The sequence below is a fragment of the Pieris napi genome, chromosome 4, assembly GCF_905475465.1.
Source record: "Pieris napi chromosome 4, ilPieNapi1.2, whole genome shotgun sequence".
NCBI lineage: Eukaryota > Metazoa > Arthropoda > Insecta > Lepidoptera > Pieridae > Pieris > Pieris napi.
Genome location: NC_062237.1, coordinates 5,643,669 through 5,663,131, shown reverse-complemented (window position 1 = coordinate 5,663,131; position 19,463 = coordinate 5,643,669). Strand labels below are relative to the sequence as shown.

General features: G+C 33.1%; 2 protein-coding genes and 1 long non-coding RNA gene across 4 annotated transcripts; 2 read left to right on the top strand and 1 right to left on the bottom strand.

Annotated features, from left to right (window-relative positions):
* Positions 1-640: 640 nt before the first annotated feature.
* LOC125049240 (gamma-glutamyl hydrolase-like) lies at positions 641-6,558 on the top strand. Of its 2 annotated transcripts, none has more exons than XM_047648397.1 (6): positions 641-857; positions 1,343-1,393; positions 2,398-2,630; positions 4,869-4,975; positions 5,548-5,640; positions 6,209-6,558. In XM_047648397.1, the coding sequence occupies exons 1-6, from the start codon at positions 643-645 to the stop codon at positions 6,494-6,496; spliced, it is 987 nt and encodes a 328-aa protein (XP_047504353.1). In that variant the 5' UTR covers positions 641-642; the 3' UTR covers positions 6,497-6,558. The 2 variants fall into 2 exon arrangements, with proteins under 2 accessions (XP_047504353.1, XP_047504351.1); XM_047648395.1 differs by having other exon boundaries at positions 5,548-5,645; positions 6,214-6,558.
* Positions 6,559-8,891: 2,333 nt separating this feature from the next.
* On the bottom strand, positions 8,892-18,395 carry LOC125048908. Its single transcript, XM_047647872.1, has 6 exons — positions 18,244-18,395; positions 18,115-18,140; positions 17,569-17,660; positions 12,341-12,429; positions 9,628-9,751; positions 8,892-9,058 (listed from the first exon to the last, which is right to left on the bottom strand). Exons 1-6 carry the CDS (start codon positions 18,275-18,277, stop codon positions 8,911-8,913), a joined length of 513 nt encoding a protein of 170 aa, XP_047503828.1. The 5' UTR covers positions 18,278-18,395; the 3' UTR covers positions 8,892-8,910.
* LOC125048909 lies at positions 13,128-14,548 on the top strand. Its single transcript, XR_007116893.1, has 2 exons — positions 13,128-13,552; positions 13,720-14,548. It is a non-coding gene; the product is annotated as an uncharacterized LOC125048909 (long non-coding RNA).
* Positions 18,396-19,463: the final 1,068 nt, after the last annotated feature.

The window sequence follows — 19,463 nt, the reverse complement described above, 5'->3', positions numbered from 1 at the left end:
TCGTCATGTGCATGTACAAAAATATACAATGATTTAAATTTTTAATTGAAGCCTAAAATGCAACTTTTTATTTTTTACCTTTCTGAGTCCACTGTGATTCCCGTAGTTGTGAATATGTTCTTGACATACGTGGTCATACTTGGTGCGTATGAGCTTACTTAGTTAATTATATAAAGAAATTGTAATAGAATGGGCTTACACTAGAGAATAGTATAGGACTAGAAATTCTATAAATTCATCCTTAACATCTGTTAACACATCTACGTAGGTCTGCGTTGATATTCATATTTAAATACACTTGGCGACCGCAACATGTCTAAAAAAATATTTATAACCTCCACTCCCTCCTAAGCCTCAGCGAGTCCAAAGGATTCACGGTAGAACTATTAATAGATTACCAAGGGACCTTATTGTGACATTAACTTCAGAAACGAGAGTAAATTTTTAAATTGGTTAAATGAGTTGAATTAAAAAAGCAAATAGCTCAATAAGATATTCCTTTTATTGGTTATTTTTTGTATTTTTTCGCAACTGGTACAAATAGGTAAAATCTTTAATTAATCAGTTTTGATACACTATCAGATAAGATTAAGTGATATAAATAATGAGAAATTCACATCATTCACATAGTTGAGGCGGAAAATGAAGTATTTTTTATTCGTTGCCTTGTTTATTTTCGAGTGTGTCTTTATCAGTGATGCCAAAGAAATAAATGAGCGTCCAATAATTGGCGTTCTGAGCCAAGAACAGTCTCGCTACCTTCATACTAAGTTTCCCCAAGAAAACTATACGAGTTACATTGCAGCTTCTTACGTGAACGATGTGGAAAAATCTGGAGCCCGGGTGGTGCCCATATTGTACGGCGTTCTAAGTATTATTTTAACTTTTTATAAAAATTTATTGATCTTTCTATCATATCATTAGATTATCGGCAATGGCAGAGCTGATGCATATCTCTTAGGCATGAGGCAGATATATAAATGCGTTTGTTTCATTAATAGTTTTCTTCATAAGCCAGTAACCAGCTTTCTGTGTCTGACACTTTTTTTTTATGGCTCTGGCTTGGTTTGTGCATTAGCCAGCGTCAAGTATAGGATTTTTTATAATTCGTGCTTGTCTTTTTTTAGAAATTCAACCGTGTCCTCCATGTACGGTCCTCCGAGAACAAATTTTAAATTAAAATAAAACTTGGCCTCGAACCGGGAATCGAACCCGGTACCCCTCACCTAGCTGCCTTAATAAGACCGCTAGGCTATGAGGCCCCCTCACTGATAGATTTACAACTTTATAATAAAATGTCATTATGATTTAAATTTGGCTAACTTGGTGTTTAATTTTGCAGAATTGGAAAAGATCGTAGCTATTACAGAGATTTAATGCTAAAACTTAATGGGTGAGTGTATACATTTTCGGCTTTTTTTGTGGTTTTTGAGCCAAGAAAACTGTTGGTAAAATTTCTTCATTATTATTTTAAAAATCATGGTAAAATTAGGTTATGTTCTGTCAGACTTGTTTTGATAGAACCACACGGTATCCGACCTAACCAGCCCTGCGATTCTGTAACGCGGTTACCGAATCGTAACTGTATAGCGGTTTTCGCATGGGCGGTCGCTCTCAAATCAGTCGTGAAGCAGTCGTTTTATGATTTGGCATTCTGACAAACAATAAACTACAAGCTCCCACCTTTTCGAAAAGTGAGTTACAGAATCGCAGGGCTGAACTTGCCGTTCCGTGCTCTACTAAACTTGGAGGCCGTGTAACTAAGTAATGTGCGAACATCGCTTCTTCAATTATCATATTATTTTAAACATCCATATATCTATGTTCGGTAAATTTAACGATAAGAGGTAAAAAATATTTCCTAATTCCTATCATTAGAATTATTGTGGGCAAGAAGCCGCGTGTCGGTGTCTAATCAGTTGTGACCTTTACTATATAATTGTAGCCTTTATTTATAGTCTCAAAGTTTCCTCAACAGTAGGTAGTATAGTAAAGTAGTATATTTAAGTTCATACATTTGTTTAGTATTTTTAACATGTAGTATAATTAATTTAGAAATGTTAAATTGATATATTTCTATGTAATTATGGCCTCAGTAAGAAAGCACAAAAACGGCCTCAGGACCGTTCAGGTTTCAAGTCAAAGAATTACTGTTGTGTATCTTGTACCTTAGTAGCGACACCCACAATCAAGGGCTACAATCTCAGCGATGACATCAAACCCTGAATCACGGTAAGTTATTCCGAGTCCTAAGAATATATAACACTTCTCGACCTTGGCTTGACCTTGACTGGCCTGAGGATTGTCCCTTTAGGTTGAAAGAAAAGTCCGTCCTCCACAGTAAATTTATTTGTCATATGTTTGTATACATTATTCCTTAAAAAAAATTTGTTCTAGTGTACTTTTCCCTGGCGGAGCTACTTATTTCAATCAATCAAATGGTTACGCTGATGCTGGTCAGCATATATATGAAATCGCTCAGGAGTTTAACGATGCCGGCGACTATTTCCCGATTTTCGGAACCTGCTTGGGATTTCAGTTAATCATCATATTGGCTTCTGGCCGCGGACCAATCGAAAACAGGGAGACCTGTTACTCCTTTGAAAATTTGCCGCTAATATTTGCACCAGGTACATTTGTACATAGAAAATAATGAAGCTTCTAAATAAAGTTATTGGTCCAAGATCCCAGGGCCGCCAGACGTCACGTATTTTCTGACGGATGAAATGTGGACGATTGGGTAGTGTTAGTATGTACTATGATCGTATGCCTACCTGCTAGCTTGGTCAAACGGCCAATTTCCAGGTATCAGGTAATCAAGGTACACAAAAACATTACTTACTTCACGTAAATTCTCATGGCTGATTTTTATATATGTTTTCGAGTGTATAGTTAAAAATAAATTGTCAATACTCCCAGACACTTTCCGTCGGCCATATTGCTTGACAGACGCTTTAAGGGTCTCAAAATAATTAGTCAACTTCACGTAAATTCTGACGCTCCATTTTTATATATATTCATCCCACAACTATTTTAAAAGCTTTGACAAGAAGACAGACCGATCCAAGGGGCCAATCATCCCCTAAACTAAATTTTAATATCTCTATGAGTGAGAGAGCATTATCTACGCGCATGAGACTGAGTGAGACCGACTGCGCTGTTAAAGCCATGAAAATTACTTGAACATATATTTTATAAGTTTCAGAACTTTTGTTGACAAGTAAATTATAGCAACAAATATAAGAAAAAAATTGACACATAATAAATAATACTAAAGTTAGCCGACATTTTTTTTTTTTCAATTTATTAATTAAAACTAAAAAATATTTTTTAAAAATACCACTTATATTTAAATAGCAGAATTTTTTTAAATTAATTATTTATTAGAAATTTGGAAACAAAGTGGAAAAATATTAATTCTTCAATATTTCTTAACAGTGGCTTTTAATCTTCATTATCATCATCATCAAATATCAATCTTGAAATTGAATATCTAAATCGTGATCGTCATCATCAGCATTATGCTTATTTTCTTCCTCTGTAAAAAACAAGTTAAACAATGAAGGTCTGAAAAAACTAAAAAGATACAAATAATATGAGAAACGAAAATAATTTACCTGATTGTTCTTCCAGCGACTCACTGACAAAACCCGGTAATTGATCTCCATCGAACCAATGAAAATCATATTTACCATCTTGTAGTGTCCAGCCATTGTTTTCGGGGTTGAAAATATTTATCATCTTCATACTTGCATTGTTCCAAAGCTAGCCCGTCGAAACTGTTGCCAAAGCTCACTTTTACAAGGTGGTAAGTTACTGGCATCGAAGTTTCTTAAATTCTTTCGATTGAATTCTTCATTTATATCAGATACCATGTATGTAAATGATAAACAACTGTAGTCTGGCAGCATCTACATCAATTATTCCAGGAACGTTGTAAACATCACAGATAAATTTTTGTATTATGTTGAATACACGTTCTTCTTCATCTACATCACCAACAAAATCCAACGTACCAAAACGGTAAAATGCTTGTTGGTACTCTTCATTTTTCTTCAAAATATTAAACGGCTTTTGCTTGCCCTTTTTGAATAATAATAATTTTTCAAGTAATTTTCATGGCTTTAACAGCGCAGTCGGTCTCACTCAGTCTCATGCGCGTAGATAATGCTCTCTCACTCATAGAGATATTAAAATTTAGTTTAGGGGATGATTGGCCCCTTGGATCGGTCTGTCTTCTTGTCAAAGCTTTTAAAATAGTTGTGGGATGAATATATATAAAAATGGAGCGTCAGAATTTACGTGAAGTTGACTAATTATTTTGAGACCCTTAAAGCGTCTGTCAAGCAATATGGCCGACGGAAAGTGTCTGGGAGTATTGACAATTTATTTTTAACTATACACTCGAAAACATATATAAAAATCAGCCATGAGAATTTACGTGAAGTAAGTAATGTTTTTGTGTACCTTGATTACCTGATACCTGGAAATTGGCCGTTTGACCAAGCTAGCAGGTAGGCATACGATCATAGTACATACTAACACTACCCAATCGTCCACATTTCATCCGTCAGAAAATACGTGACGTCTGGCGGCCCTGGGATCTTGCTCTATATACTTTGTCTAAATTTATTAGCTCCTGCAAGGCACTCGCAAGCTTTCAGAAATGTAAACGAACATCGGGGAAGGTATTATTTAACATAAGGCGAACATGACTTGCCTGTTTGCTCTTTTAAATAGTAGAGATTATGTTATTATTATTAACACGTGTAGGTTCCAATGGCATCAACTATTACAAATTAAACTGAAATTATGCTACCTATGTAGAATATTTAGGGCACGTTACTTGGCAATTGATATATTTTTAGACTTTCGCACAAGTAAAATGTTCAAAGACATAAACGAAGACATACTCAAAATTCTCTCTACGGAAAACGTCACAGCAAACCTTCATCAATTTTGTATTCTGGATAAGGTAAGATATCCCTTCAAATAAAAAAACATTAACGTATATCTGCTTTCTTTTCTCGCACAGCACCGAGATTGCGCCAGATCTGGTCACACCCTGGCCCTTGGACCAAAACGACGTGGTTCAAACTCGGAGATATTTATTGTACAAGAAGTATATACCTACTATTTGACAATTGACATACAGTACTTTGAAGTTTAAGCACCGCTCAAGCACCAGCACGCGTTTCGACAAAGATGAGAGACACCGTACAATACTTGCTCTTATCATTAGTCAAAGAGTGAAATTTTACATTAAGCTTATACGGATTCTTCGTCGAACAAACGATAGCGCGATCTATTTCAAACCCAGCGCCATCTATGAACATTTTTTGGTACTAAACTTCTGTATGGCGCTGGGCCTGTGAAGATTGCGCGTGTATTGGATAGGTAGCTCCTTCTGCTTGTTACTTAGGGTACTACAATTTTTAAAATACTGAATTATTTTCAATGTTGTTTTCTTTAGCTTCGAAGCTTCCGAGTTAAAATAAATTATGGACTGGCCTGTGTAATAAAATATATAACTATTTCATATTTCAGAATCTAGAAAATTATTATTTAACGAAGGACTGGAGACCAACTTCTTACGGATATGATGCAAACAATATAAAATTCATTGCGTCTTATGAGCATACTAGGTCAGTAGCCCTTTTTATCAGAGATACGGAATTGGGTTACGGTTACGGGTTCTTACACATCCTTTACGGGTTTTTTTTATATAACATTGGTTCTGTACTTCTCGCACGCATCATGTTTCTTTTTTTTTTTAGTTTTTCCTCTTTAACTAGGGTTGCCTGGAAGAGATCGCTTATTAGCGATAAGGCCGCCCGTTGCTTCCCTTATAATTTTTATGTATTGTGTTTCTTTTTTTTTAGCAACGAAGTGTAAATAAATAAATAAATAAATAAATCCTAAAGATTCCGTATCTTTTTGTTGTTTGTACTAAACGTTTATTCTTTTGGATAATTTTGACTTATCGGATCTGCATCCTCATGCGTTATATATAAAGCAATACTGAATAATTTAATTCTCTTATAAAGCCAAGTCAAATAGGAAAGTTTATTAATATTGTTTAAGGAGTTCAATAAAATATTCCAATTATTCATAATTTTGTTCCATACATTTAAAAACGGTTCATGTTGGATTATCTGTACAAACAAGCCCTCTTTATATACCTAAATATTATAACTTGTTTATTTTGTTTAGGTATCCCTTCTACGCTGTTCAGTTTCACCCAGAGAAGAGTTCATTTGAATGGAAACGATCCAAAAACTATCCTCATTCAATGAATGCTATCAAAGCGAACAGGCACTTCATGGACTTTTTCGTGACAGAATGTAGAAAAAGCACTCATTCATTCAAAAATGAAAGAGAAGAGAATGCTAATGTGATTTACAATTATCCTGCTGTACCAACAGGTATTCTTGGCAGCGCTCATCATCAATGTTACTTCTTCGAGCCGAGAGGAATTGTGTCCAACCGTTTTTAGACCGTATATATTCAACGTATCCAACGCTTGAAATCAAGTTGTTTCATTTAAAAAACCTAATAAAATTATTTCAAAATAATATATTCAACAGCATTAAAACACGTTTATTTTACTTTTAATTTAGAATAGTATAATTAAAATTAGTTTTATTCAGGAAAGCGTAATGTATTTTCTAATAATAATAATCGAGTAAAGTAAATAAATGTATACTATGTTTCTATAAAAAAATATTTGTTACAGCCATACAACTTTTAATAATTCAAATAAAATATTTAATCAAATTGGGGCGGGCGTCTTTAATCGCATTTTTATCTCGTTCAATCATTCGAAACCAATTTATAAGATAAAAGTGTAATTCTAGAATCGAGAGACACAATATGACCCTCCGACCTATTTGTCCTAATATGAAGGAATTTCACTTAAGTAATTTTAGGTTCAAGTTTTACAGATTCTCACGTAACGTAATAAAAAACGTATTTATTAAAAGTGTGGTCCTGAGTTCGAGTCACGGTACTAGTGGATTTTATTATTCTTCTAAGTACCTATTCTTAGCAATCGTTTCCCATGCAGTAGACTGAAAAATGGACGGAGTGTGTCAGGCACGGCAAGCTGATCACCTACTTGCATATTAAAATAAATAAATGATTACGAAAGAGTTTTTTTACGATTTGTATTCGTTATTCTTTTAAGAATCCAGCGGCACTCCAACTATTTGGTATCAGATTTCTTTAATTATATCTCTTTATAGGCCATTTTACCTCCATATACCAAGTCATAGGACCGAAAATTGACGACGCATGTCTGAAAGTTCTACTTGGCTTAAAAAAAGATTTATTGTTTACCTCCTGGTCCATTGGTGGATTACGGGATTTCATACAATCTTTAAGACACAATATAATATACTACTATATCGATAGTACATATCAAGCATTCAATGTTTTTAAAACAATTTCAGTTTATAGTGATATTATTCAATTAACAAAATATTACGTGAACTGAGAAATTGTTTTCTTTAAATGTAATAATCGAAATAGTGTTTTGTAATAAAGCTGTGAGGGTCGATCAAACATAGCTAAGGGCTGTTTGTCTTTGTCCTCAACCACAGTTGAAGGGTACCGACCTAAAACTCAACAAGATACTCAATAAGTGTACTGCCTCAAGCTATTGACACCATTCTAGATTGTCCGACCTATGGATATGGTTTGGGTGAGAAAAAATAGCACAAATACGTATAGAAACCTGGTTAAGTGGGACCTGGATAAATGAGAAACCTCTATTATTGAGAGTTGCAACGAAGTCCCAGTTCTTTTTCATTAAATTACCTCTGTTAATGAAACTTTTTGAAACTATTTGAATAAGATTTGAATTCTAAGACTTTTTCGATGTTTACCTCTATAATTGAGACTCTGTAGCTCAATTACCTGTATAAGTGAGACAAATTAATCAGGTTTCAAAACGTTTTGACGTGTTTGTTTACATACATTTAGCGTCGTCTTTCGCGCATGCTTTGATTGTCAGTAAATTGATTGATTTGATTGTATACTATCTCATGTTTTGACCCAAAAACAAGACCTAACAACAAAAATACGCATTTTTATTAACATTCCCACCTCTAAAAATGGAATAATGGCACATTTCGACGTCTGTAAGCGGGGGCCTCTGTAAATGAGACAACTATAAATTTAAACCTGCTTAATTGGAAAACTGGATTATTGGAAACCCTCAATAATTGGTACATATGTCTTGGTCCCTTGAGATCCCAATGAACCAGGTTTCACTGTATTTGTACGAGACGGGGCAAACACATTTCTGTATCTGAAAGTAAGAAGGCACTCAGTTTAACTAGCAAAAAATAGTATCGAAGTCAAGTAGATGCGTTGTGACCAATCAGGGAATTTCTAATATTAGAGCGATGAACAATAATTAAAAAGTTAAAACCACACTGATAAAAAAAGGGTGCGTGTACGTATGTACGCGCGTAAGAAGTTATACTTATTTAGCATTATTAAAAATAGTTTTTGATTGCATGCAAATAATTAATTACAATTAAATAATCAAAAACTGGAAAAGGAGTCATTATAGTCAATAAAGTTCAGTTTACATTTGAAAAATTAAATAAATAAATATTTATTTTTCTCTTACATTAAGTGTAACATAAATTCTATTATTATTCGAATGTTGTTTTTAAATTATGTCCAATGCCGTAGCATCTTTCGTGGGAAATTTCATTCTGTTAATTTTGTGTCACGGTGCGCGAGCATCGTAAAATTTCACTTTCATAAACTTTTCATAACGCGCCTAAAGAAGTATAACTTCAAAAATATGAATTGCAGTGTTCTTTGTGGTTTTTGAAAGGCATTCACAAATCTTAAACGTAACAAATAAAAAAGGACAATAATGAACTTATAATTTATTTAAACACAATAAACTCCAGCATTGCCCACAATAATGTTGCAACTCTCTGCCTTTTCAGGAATTGGTTCGGATTTTATTTTTTTATACCGTTTCTCCCTTTTCAGCTTAGCGGCCATTGCATCAACGTCCTTTTTGAGACGGTTGTCCCTAAAATAATTATTAATTCTCAATTTGTAGAGTAACATACTAAGACTATATGAATAAAAATAGATAAATAAAGGGCAATAAAGCTCTGGTTTAAAAAGAAAACTTTTTACTAATACACTAGATAGGTATGTAAAAAATACTCGACGAAAAATAAAAAATAAAACTGATTTTAACTATTTCTGTACTTTACTGTACACTTTGTTTATATTAGAGTTCACTAGTACATAAATACCACTTCCAGCTATTATTGAATAAATATTAAATTCATTGGTCTAGTGGTTAGTACCCCTCCCCTGACTGCGAATCCATGGGTCCCGGGTTCGATCCCCGGCTGAGACAAACATCGATGTGATGAGCATTTGGTGTTGTGCTTAGGTCTTGGGTGTTTAAAATATGTATTTATATGTTTATCTATCTATAATATCTATGTATATCCGTTGCCTAGTATCCATAACACAAGCTTCACCAGCTTAGCTTGGGACTAGGTCAATTGGTGTGAATTGTAAAAAAAAAAAATGTTCTGTCCTTTTTACCTAATCTAATCTAAATTAATGAAATTAAAAACATACAAATAATTTATCCGGCAGCAATAAAAACAAGCTGAAAAGACACACAGTACGGAGCACGCTGCTACAATTATTACAGACAATATAATTCTTTTGAATACATTCTCCGCTTCAGCTATTATTTTCTCTGAAACAAAATATTGTATGTGAATATGTTTATCGTAAAATAGATAATTCAAACAAATAAACATCGGGTACCCGCGACGTATGTCGTCTGCTTGGTTCAAAAAAGTGTCATTTTTCATAAGAAAAAGAGAAAGACTACAGTAAAAAATGGATCGTATTGTGTCATACGTTAGTACACGTATTTTATAATAATAATAATAATTTATTTATTACAAGAATATGGTACAAAATGTTAAGTGGATACAATCGTAAATGCTGCCACACACAATGGCGCACAAATTTGTCTTAAGGAATTTTACATTACTAGTCAGTCAATTCTTATATTATCTAGTCTATTATACTATATATACATTAGATCATTAAATTTATATCAATTACGGTGTTTCACGCAAATAATCATTTGTTGAATAGTAAATTTTTTCTAAAAGTAATACACTTATGTCGCTTTTTGACTCTTGACAGAAGATCTTTTAATTCTTATTATATCTAAGTACATTCAGATTATATATTGCTTGTTTCGCACTTCTGTTCTACAAACACTTTATCTGAGGTAAAAAGAGCTCCTTGTTTGTCATTTTATATTATGGTAGGGGAGCCCACGATGCTAAATGGGGATTTACTCGAGCGTCGTAGAGACCTATTGGGATGCAAAGCTTAGATAAAAAGAAGAAAAAAATGTTATATGATAAATTCCTTTTCATCGGTGGGGGAAGCGGCTATAGATAGTTAAATATGTAAAAAAAAACTGTTGCATGGACATCCTCGAGCGCGTCAGATATTGATAGCATCTATGCCCTACGTATTTTTAATAATGTACGTATGTTAATCTGATCGTTTGCATGATGCGGGTGGTTGTATTTAAGGGTTGAAAATGAAAAAAAAAAAAAAATATCGAGCGAGTCAGATTTTCTAAGGGAGTGTTAAGTGCACCAAAAAAAAGCTCTCATTCACTAATCTGACGATTTCGATGGGACGCAAACCCACAGCCATTTTCTTAATTTGCAAAAAAAAATCGCAATTTTGAAATACTCAAGCGCGTCAGATTAAGATATATGTGGTTCATCTTTATGTTCTAAACGTACTGTCTCATAATCTGACGATTATCTAGAGGGATTCGCCTGATCTGACAAAAATAATTTAGAAAAACGGTTCACCTAAAGGGCCATCCCTGCAACTTCCCGCTAATTCCATTCCTGGGCGCTTAAAATTGATATTTAGAGCTCGCTGAGTTCAAAGAAATAACATTTCGATGCATTTGAGCTCTCCCAGCTCGAAAGTCTGATAGAAGTTTCATAGAACACTATTTTTGGAATTTTCAAACCGCAATTACTTTTGAATGGATCAAGCAATTTTCACGCGGTGGGTGGCATTCGACGCAGTTTTATCATCCTCATAAGTAATTTTGCAATTTTAATTGATCGAACCACAAATTTCGGAGTAATCCCGAAAAAACACTTTTTCGGGTTTCTTTCGTTCACGATATCTCTCGAACGAATCAACCGCTTTTGACCAGCTTGGTGGTGATCGACGTGGTTTTTCAAGCTCAAAGGCGGATTAGTTTTTGAAGTTGATCGATACAGAAACCACTTTAAAAAAAATATTTCTTATTTTTTTAAGATTTTTCAAAATTTCTCAAAATCTATCGGTCCGAATCGGTTCAAATTCACAGGAAATGTAATTTTGAGGGAAATATTTAGAACGCCGTTTAGTAGATTCCGATCGGTTTAAGGAAATGTAGGCATCACGCAGCTGCACGCATTTAACTTTATCGACGAATTTTTGTTGCTTGCGGCTTGCGGAAATCGTCAGATTATATATTTTTCATTATTTCCTTCAAAATAAAAAAAAAAATAGCTACGCTCGAGAATGTCGAGATGACGTTTTTTTTTACAACTTTGTTGCCCTCCCCTTTTTTTCCGTCACTCTCAAATTGTCAGATTAGTGGAATATACACTTTTTAGGATGTAATTAACTCACCCTACCTTAATCTGACGCGCTCGGGAATTTCTGATGGTCAATTTTTTTTACTAATCTGATCCTGTCTCCTTCACGCGCGGCCTTATATATGGGCCTCATATTTTGTGGAGGTACTTAACCGGGTACAAGGTATCCCCCTATATATTAATCTGCCGCGCCTTAGTAAATCCCGAAATCCCCTCTTGGGCTCCCCTACCATTATTGCGGTGCTGAAAAAGACGGTTCGGTGGCCGTTGATAGACATTATTTTCAAATTAAATAGAAAGCCTTAAATACATCAATATTGATTCAAACCTAATAATGAAAGGCACACAATTGTTAGCCGTATACGAAATAATTCGTATAGGAACAATGAGGCGGTTAGACTGATAAGAAATGCTTTGCCTTCAAATAAAATTACAACATACGCACAAACACTTACTAGAACTATATTATAGGTGCATTGAGGCAGTAATTATATAATCTGAACTAGCAGTATAACAAAACAACAGCGGAATATAAAATAAAATGTGGCGATCGGCCGTGTCAAAAATTTTAGATCACCTTCAACAAAATTTATAGAATAAATATATATATATTTCGAACTATTACAAAACTAGTACACTATCCTTACCGTGTATATCATCTTTTTCTTGTAATGTGTGCAAAAACTGTTGGATGTTTAATTCACATTCCTGCGTAGTTTCATTAAAAACAAGAACTCTGAAAAAAAAATTTCAATTTAAAGAAAATACAGTTTGTCTGTCTTAGTTGAAAATTACTGTTCCAAATAGGAATACACAGAAAAAAAAAATCCTCATCAAGTATCACAAATTTATTAAAATAATAATTTCGACTATTGCGATTGTCTGAATTATTTTTGAGAAATATATTGTGGATTGCTACCCTTTTTCTTTCCACTTCTATTACTTACAAATACATTTTGCAAGATCACTAATAGTGATAATAAAATTGACTAAACTTCGATAGGCAGGTTGAAATTGAAAAGTATATAATTCTGTTATATTGTAATTAATCGGTAAAAGAGTAGAGATTTTGATTTGGACATCTAAATTCTAAGAGGTGAATGTATGTTTACCGAACTTATTATATGCTTTAAATAAGCGCAATAACAAATCGTACTTAAAGAGTAGAGATTTTAACCTAAATTCTAAGGGTGAGATCTATAGTCCGCACTTGGACTTTGCTCAGACTTACCTTACGAAAAACTTTGCTTAGTGTACACTAAGGTTAAACTATGATTTCGTATTTATAGACATTTTAACGGTGAGATTAAGCTAAGCCCAAGCTAAGACAGCAAATGTCAAAATACAAATTGATGTTTCAGTTCATGCAATACTTTGTTTATTATCCTTTAAAAAAGTAAACAATAACAAATATTTAAACATCTAAAACGGTACACATATATCTTCAATTTATTGTTATTTATGTATTCATTTATTTTATTATTGCAATAACTAGAAATTTACGAGTAACCTTTAGAAAATGTATTAATTATTTAAAGATGACAATAATTTTGTTACGTAGAACGGATCGCATTGTTTTGACAACAGCAACAGAGCACTTGTATCAAATATCAACAATTGAAAATTTTGCCTAAAGTGTTGTATATGTTCGGAACGAATACAACCAAAATCCTTCCATCCTGTACGGTGAGAATGAATTCAAAAGAAGGAACCGTATTTTGAAACACACGGTATTAAATGTGATCCTGCCACTGATCATTACAAACTTGCAACCTTATAACAACAGAGGATCGCCAAACCTACCGCAATTGCAAATACTTTTTGCATTAAGGCATAAAAATGCAACTGGATGTTTTCAGGTAATACCTATTGTGTTCATAAATATGTATGGTTTTTCGATTTGAATATTATAGGTACCTATGTATTCTCAAATGATTTTAAATACATTATATGTTGAAGACATTTGTCTTCTGACTTTCAGAAACATAACATATATGTAACTAATAATAATTCATTGACATTACAGATGGTGTGTGGTGATCTGAACAGAATAAGCCAATCTACAGTCTGTTTAATTATAAATAAAGTCTCTGCAGAGTTGAGTAAATTACTTCCTAGATTTGTAAATTTTCCAAGAAATATGAACACAGCCAAAAGGAAGTTTGAAGAATTAGGAAGATCTAATACTCACCATGACCTAAACAGTATAATCAGAGCTATTGACTGCACCCATATAAAAATTAATAGACCCAAAGGTATCGCTCACTCTGAAGCATACAGAAATAAAAAAGGGTAATTTTCTGTAAATGTGCAAGCAATAATAGGGCCTGATATGGAAATATTTGATATAGTGACCAGGTGGCCTGGTAGTTCACACGACAGCAGGATATTTAGAAACTGCCAGGCGTATGCAAGGCTGCTAAATGGTGAACTAGAAGGAGTTTTAGTAGGTGACAGCGGTTATCCGGCACTTAACTTCATGTTAACAACACTTTTATATCCAACGACAAGAGCTGACAATAATTATAATTATTCTCAAATAAGAACTAGGCATATTGTTGAAAGGGTTTTCGGAGTGTAGAAAAGGAAATTTCCATGTTTACAGCTAGGACTACAGTCAAAATTGACAAAATATACTAGTTATATATAATTATAGCTTGTGCTGTATTGCATAATATAGGTATACAGAGTCATAAGCATCCCCTATGCTTAAGATGATGGTGATCTTGCCGACAGCAGAAGTTGAGTAACACAGAAACAATGAAAGATCTCCTACAGGTCTAGCATTCCGGCAATCTGTGATTGCACAATTTAACTAGGTAATTTGTTCGGTAATAAAGAATATCAAAACAAAACTTGTTTCATTTTAAACATTTATTTTCTGATTCTTTTTTTGAGTGTAATACATATTTCTAATACTAATTTATATTTTTGTTGAAGAAATTCTATTTCTAACAGATTTTTTAATTTTATATGTTCCACTCCTATCTCAAATTTTTTAGGGTAGTCAGGTAATAAATGGTAGAAGATTCAGGGAAACGAAAATAACAGATGTGAAGCGAGAGTCATCGGTTAGGTTATAGTTTGAATTTCGTTGTCACTATAATATGCCAGGGCTGCCAGGTGACATACAAAATCACACCAGTTATTTTTAAGATTTCTCAAAAATGGGGTTTGAACAATTACATAAATAATATAAATAAACAACAATAAATACCATAATAATGTGTAATTATTTTAATTCATGCATTTCATAGGTATTTATCAAGATCATTTAAAATTTCTTTGAATTCAAATTCTATTTTTCCCAAAGTCTATGGAACTCTGATACAAAATGGCAACACCGTTCATTAAAAACCGACAAAAATAAAAAGTCCAGTAAAAGATATGATGGTAGAGCAAATTTTAGGCCATTATTTTTGTTAGGCTTATAGTCAAAGTTTTTGGTAAGTCGTCGATTTCGTGGACTTGAGATTAAGCTAAGCCAACACTAGCGAGGGATTCGCAGTTTGCTCTATAAATACCGACTGTGTCTTAACTCGATAGTTAAGTCAGAGCAAAGTCCAAGTGCGGACTATAGATCTCACCCTAAGGGTAAAATTTGCTCTACCATCATATCTTTTACTGGACTTTTTATTTTTGTCGGTTTTTAATGAACGGTGTTGCCATTTGGTATCAGAGTTCCATAGACTTTGGGAAAAATAGAATTTGAATTCAAAGAAATTTTAAATGATCTTGATAAATACCTATGAAATGCATGAAATAAAATAATTATACATTATTATGGTATCTATTGTTGTTTATTTACATTATTTATATAAGTGTTCAACCCCATTTTTGAGAGATCTTATAAATAACTGGTGTGATATCGTATCTGTCACCTGGCAGCCCTGGCATATTATAGTGACAACGAAATTCAAACTATAACCTAACCGATGACTCTCGCTTCACATCTGTTATTTTCGTTTCCCTGAATCTTCTACCATTTATTACCTGACTACCCTAAAAAATTTGAGATAGGAGTGGAACATATAAAATTAAAAAATCTGTTAGAAATAGAATTTCTTCAACAAAAATATAAATTAGTATTAGAAATATGTATTACACTCAAAAAAAGAATCAGAAAATAAATGTTTAAAATGAAACAAGTTTTGTTTTGATATTCTTTATTACCGAACAAATTACCTAGTTAAATTGTGCAATCACAGATTGCCGGAATGCTAGACCTGTAGGAGATCTTTCATTGTTTCTGTGTTACTCAACTTCTGCTGTCAGCAAGATCACCATCATCATAAGCATAGGGGATGCTTATGACTCTATATACCTATATTATGCAATACAGCACAAGCTATAATTATATATAACTAGTATATTTTGTCAATTTTGACTGTAGTCCTAGCTGTAAACATGGAAATTTCCTTTTCTACACTCCGAAAACCCTTTCAACAATATGCCTAGTTCTTATTTGAGAATAATTATAATTATTGTCAGCTCTTGTCGTTGGATATAAAAGTGTTGTTAACATGAACGTGCCGGATAACCGCTGTCACCTACTAAAACTCCTTCTAGTTCACCATTTAGCAGCCTTGCATACGCCTGGCAGTTTCTAAATATCCTGCTGTCGTGTGAACTGCCAGGCCACCTGGTCACTATATCAAATATTTCCATATCAGGCCCTATTATTGCTTGCACATTTACAGAAAATTACCCTTTTTTATTTCTGTATGCTTCAGAGTGAGCGATACCTTTGGGTCTATTAATTTTTATATGGGTGCAGTCAATAGCTCTGATTATACTGTTTAGGTCATGGTGAGTATTAGATCTTATTAATTTTTCAAACTTCCTTTTGGCTGTGTTCATATTTCTTGGAAAATTTACAAATCTAGGAAGTAATTTACTCAACTCTGGAGAGACTTTATTTATAATTAAACAGACTGTAGATTGGCTTATTCTGTTCAGATCACCACACACCATCTGTAATGTCAATGAATTATTATTAGTTACATATATGTTATGTTTCTGAAAGTCAGAAGACAAATGTCTTCAACATATAATGTATTTAAAATCATTTGAGAATACATAGGTACCTATAATATTCAAATCGAAAAACCATACATATTTATGAACACAATATTACCTGAAAACATCCAGTTGCATTTTTATGCCTTAATGCAAAAAGTATTTGCAATTGCGGTAGGTTTGGCGATCCTCTGTTGTTATAAGGTTGCAAGTTTGTAATGATCAGTGGCAGGATCACATTTAATACCGTGTGTTTCAAAATACGGTTCCTTCTTTTGAATTCATTCTCACCGTACAGGATGGAAGGATTTTGGTTGTATTCGTTCCGAACATATACAACACTTTAGGCAAAATTTTCAATTGTTGATATTTGATACAAGTGCTCTGTTGCTGTTGTCAAAACAATGCGATCCGTTCTACGTAACAAAATTATTGTCATCTTTAAATAATTAATACATTTTCTAAAGGTTACTCGTAAATTTCTAGTTATTGCAATAATAAAATAAATGAATACATAAATAACAATAAATTGAAGATATATGTGTACCGTTTTAGATGTTTAAATATTTGTTATTGTTTACTTTTTTAAAGGATAATAAACAAAGTATTGCATGAACTGAAACATCAATTTGTATTTTGACATTTGCTGTCTTAGCTTGGGCTTAGCTTAATCTCACCGTTAAAATGTCTATAAATACGAAATCATAGTTTAACCTTAGTGTACACTAAGCAAAGTTTTTCGTAAGGTAAGTCTGAGCAAAGTCCAAGTGCGGACTATAGATCTCACCCTAAGAGGTGAGTATGTTTACCGAACTTATTATAGGCTTTAGTAAGTACAATACTCAATCATACTTACAGTGAATAAGTGTCACAACCACACTTCTTATCACAGTTATCAGGACTCGTAATGCAATCACCAAGCTCACCACATCCATTTGATGACGGTCCCTGAAAAAAATTAAAGACATCTTGATCACAGAACATCTCCAGAGTTTGTCTCTGACGTTTGACTTCAATTTCGTTTCGTTCATTGTTATATTCATATCAGACAGCTTAGGTTGGAATTGGATCTTTATAAGTGGTGTTCCCTGTTGGTGTGTCTAACAAATTGCTGTCAAACATAGGTTTTAAACTTTCACATTAAAATAACTCGTCCATTCGAATCACCAATGAACTTTTCTATGTGTGTAATTTTGGTGAAGGAAAAATATCGATGGGAAATTGGCACGCCCTAGACCCAAAAGTCGATAGTACTTACCGCTTAAGATAAGAAACATAATTGTTTTACTCATAAATGGGGCGACACAAAATACTATGTACAATATTGTATTGATATATATCTATAAATATAAAATATCATAATAAATCATGATTGGTTACTATTTTTAAATTAGGTACTTACGTCTGATACAGCAGTTGATATGAATGCTTTAGAAAACAAACATAATTATTTCAGTAACATATCTAAGTAATAACTATCACATACATAACGATGATTAATTTATCTATTTTTCACTAATATGATGCTTACGTATGAGTAGCGTCAACAGCCATAAATAATTCATTTTTATACAAATTAATACATTATAGAATTTCTGAAACACAGGTAATGCATTTGAACGAACGGTTGAAGCTCACTGCCCAGTTGTAATTTCCTTTATTTAGATTCTGTGAGCCCAAAATAGCTCGTATGACCTCGTTCATATATTACTCGGATTAGCAGGTCTACAGTTTAGACAATCGAATGGGAAATACTTTCTTGGGGGATCTCATGTTAAGTATACTTTTTTAAGAAGGCAATTGAAACTAATATTTCTTTTTATTCAAACTCAAACTCAAAATATCTTTATTCAAGTGGGTAACCAAGTACACTTTTGAATTGTCAAGTTAAATTAATTGTAAATTTACATTTACCACCAGTTCGCAAGTCAATGGCGTAGAGCGGGTAAGAAGAACTGGCAAGAAACTTTCCGCCACTCTTTTTAATCGCCAAGTATTGTCATACAAATTGTTTGAACTGGGGCAAATCAATCCCAAGGATTAGGATCATTTAAGTATTCCTCAAATTTATAAAACGCTTTATTGATTAATTTACGTTTAACGAGGGCCTTGAATTTATTTAGTGGTAATACTCTATTATTGGTTTCTCGGAACTGGATTTATGATTTCAAAGCAAGGAATGAAAAGTACATCCAAATTAAATAAGAGTAATTTTAAGTTGAAAGCAAGACCGACCTACATGGATAATAAGATATCAATTATTGTGAGAGTTTCATTGTACCAACACAACGTTTCATGTATTAATGATTTTTTTAATGATTTCTTTGTACATTCCACATGGAATTTTTTTTTTTAAATGTAATACTACTACAAATGTTTTACTAAATATTCGGTTAATTACATATTTTATCGCTGCATAAGTATTTATTTGACGTTAACGAATAGGAAATAAATTATTAAAAACTTCCTTTATCCTTAATTAAGCTCCAGGGAAATTATCTCCGATTTCAAAGCTTTGATCCCCGACGTCAAAATGATATCATGTCAAATTCACCAATCATGACCAAGATCCGATGGGGGTCAGTGTCCGATAATGTTCAAAAGGTTTTTGTGATGCGTTCATTTGGAATCAAATTAAAATGAGTAAAGTTATTTGCCGTTTCACTTGTTGGTTATTTTATTCATTCGGGCATTTTTTGACAAGACTGTAAATTATTTCTCATTTATTTTCCACTTATTTGGTTTCGTGTC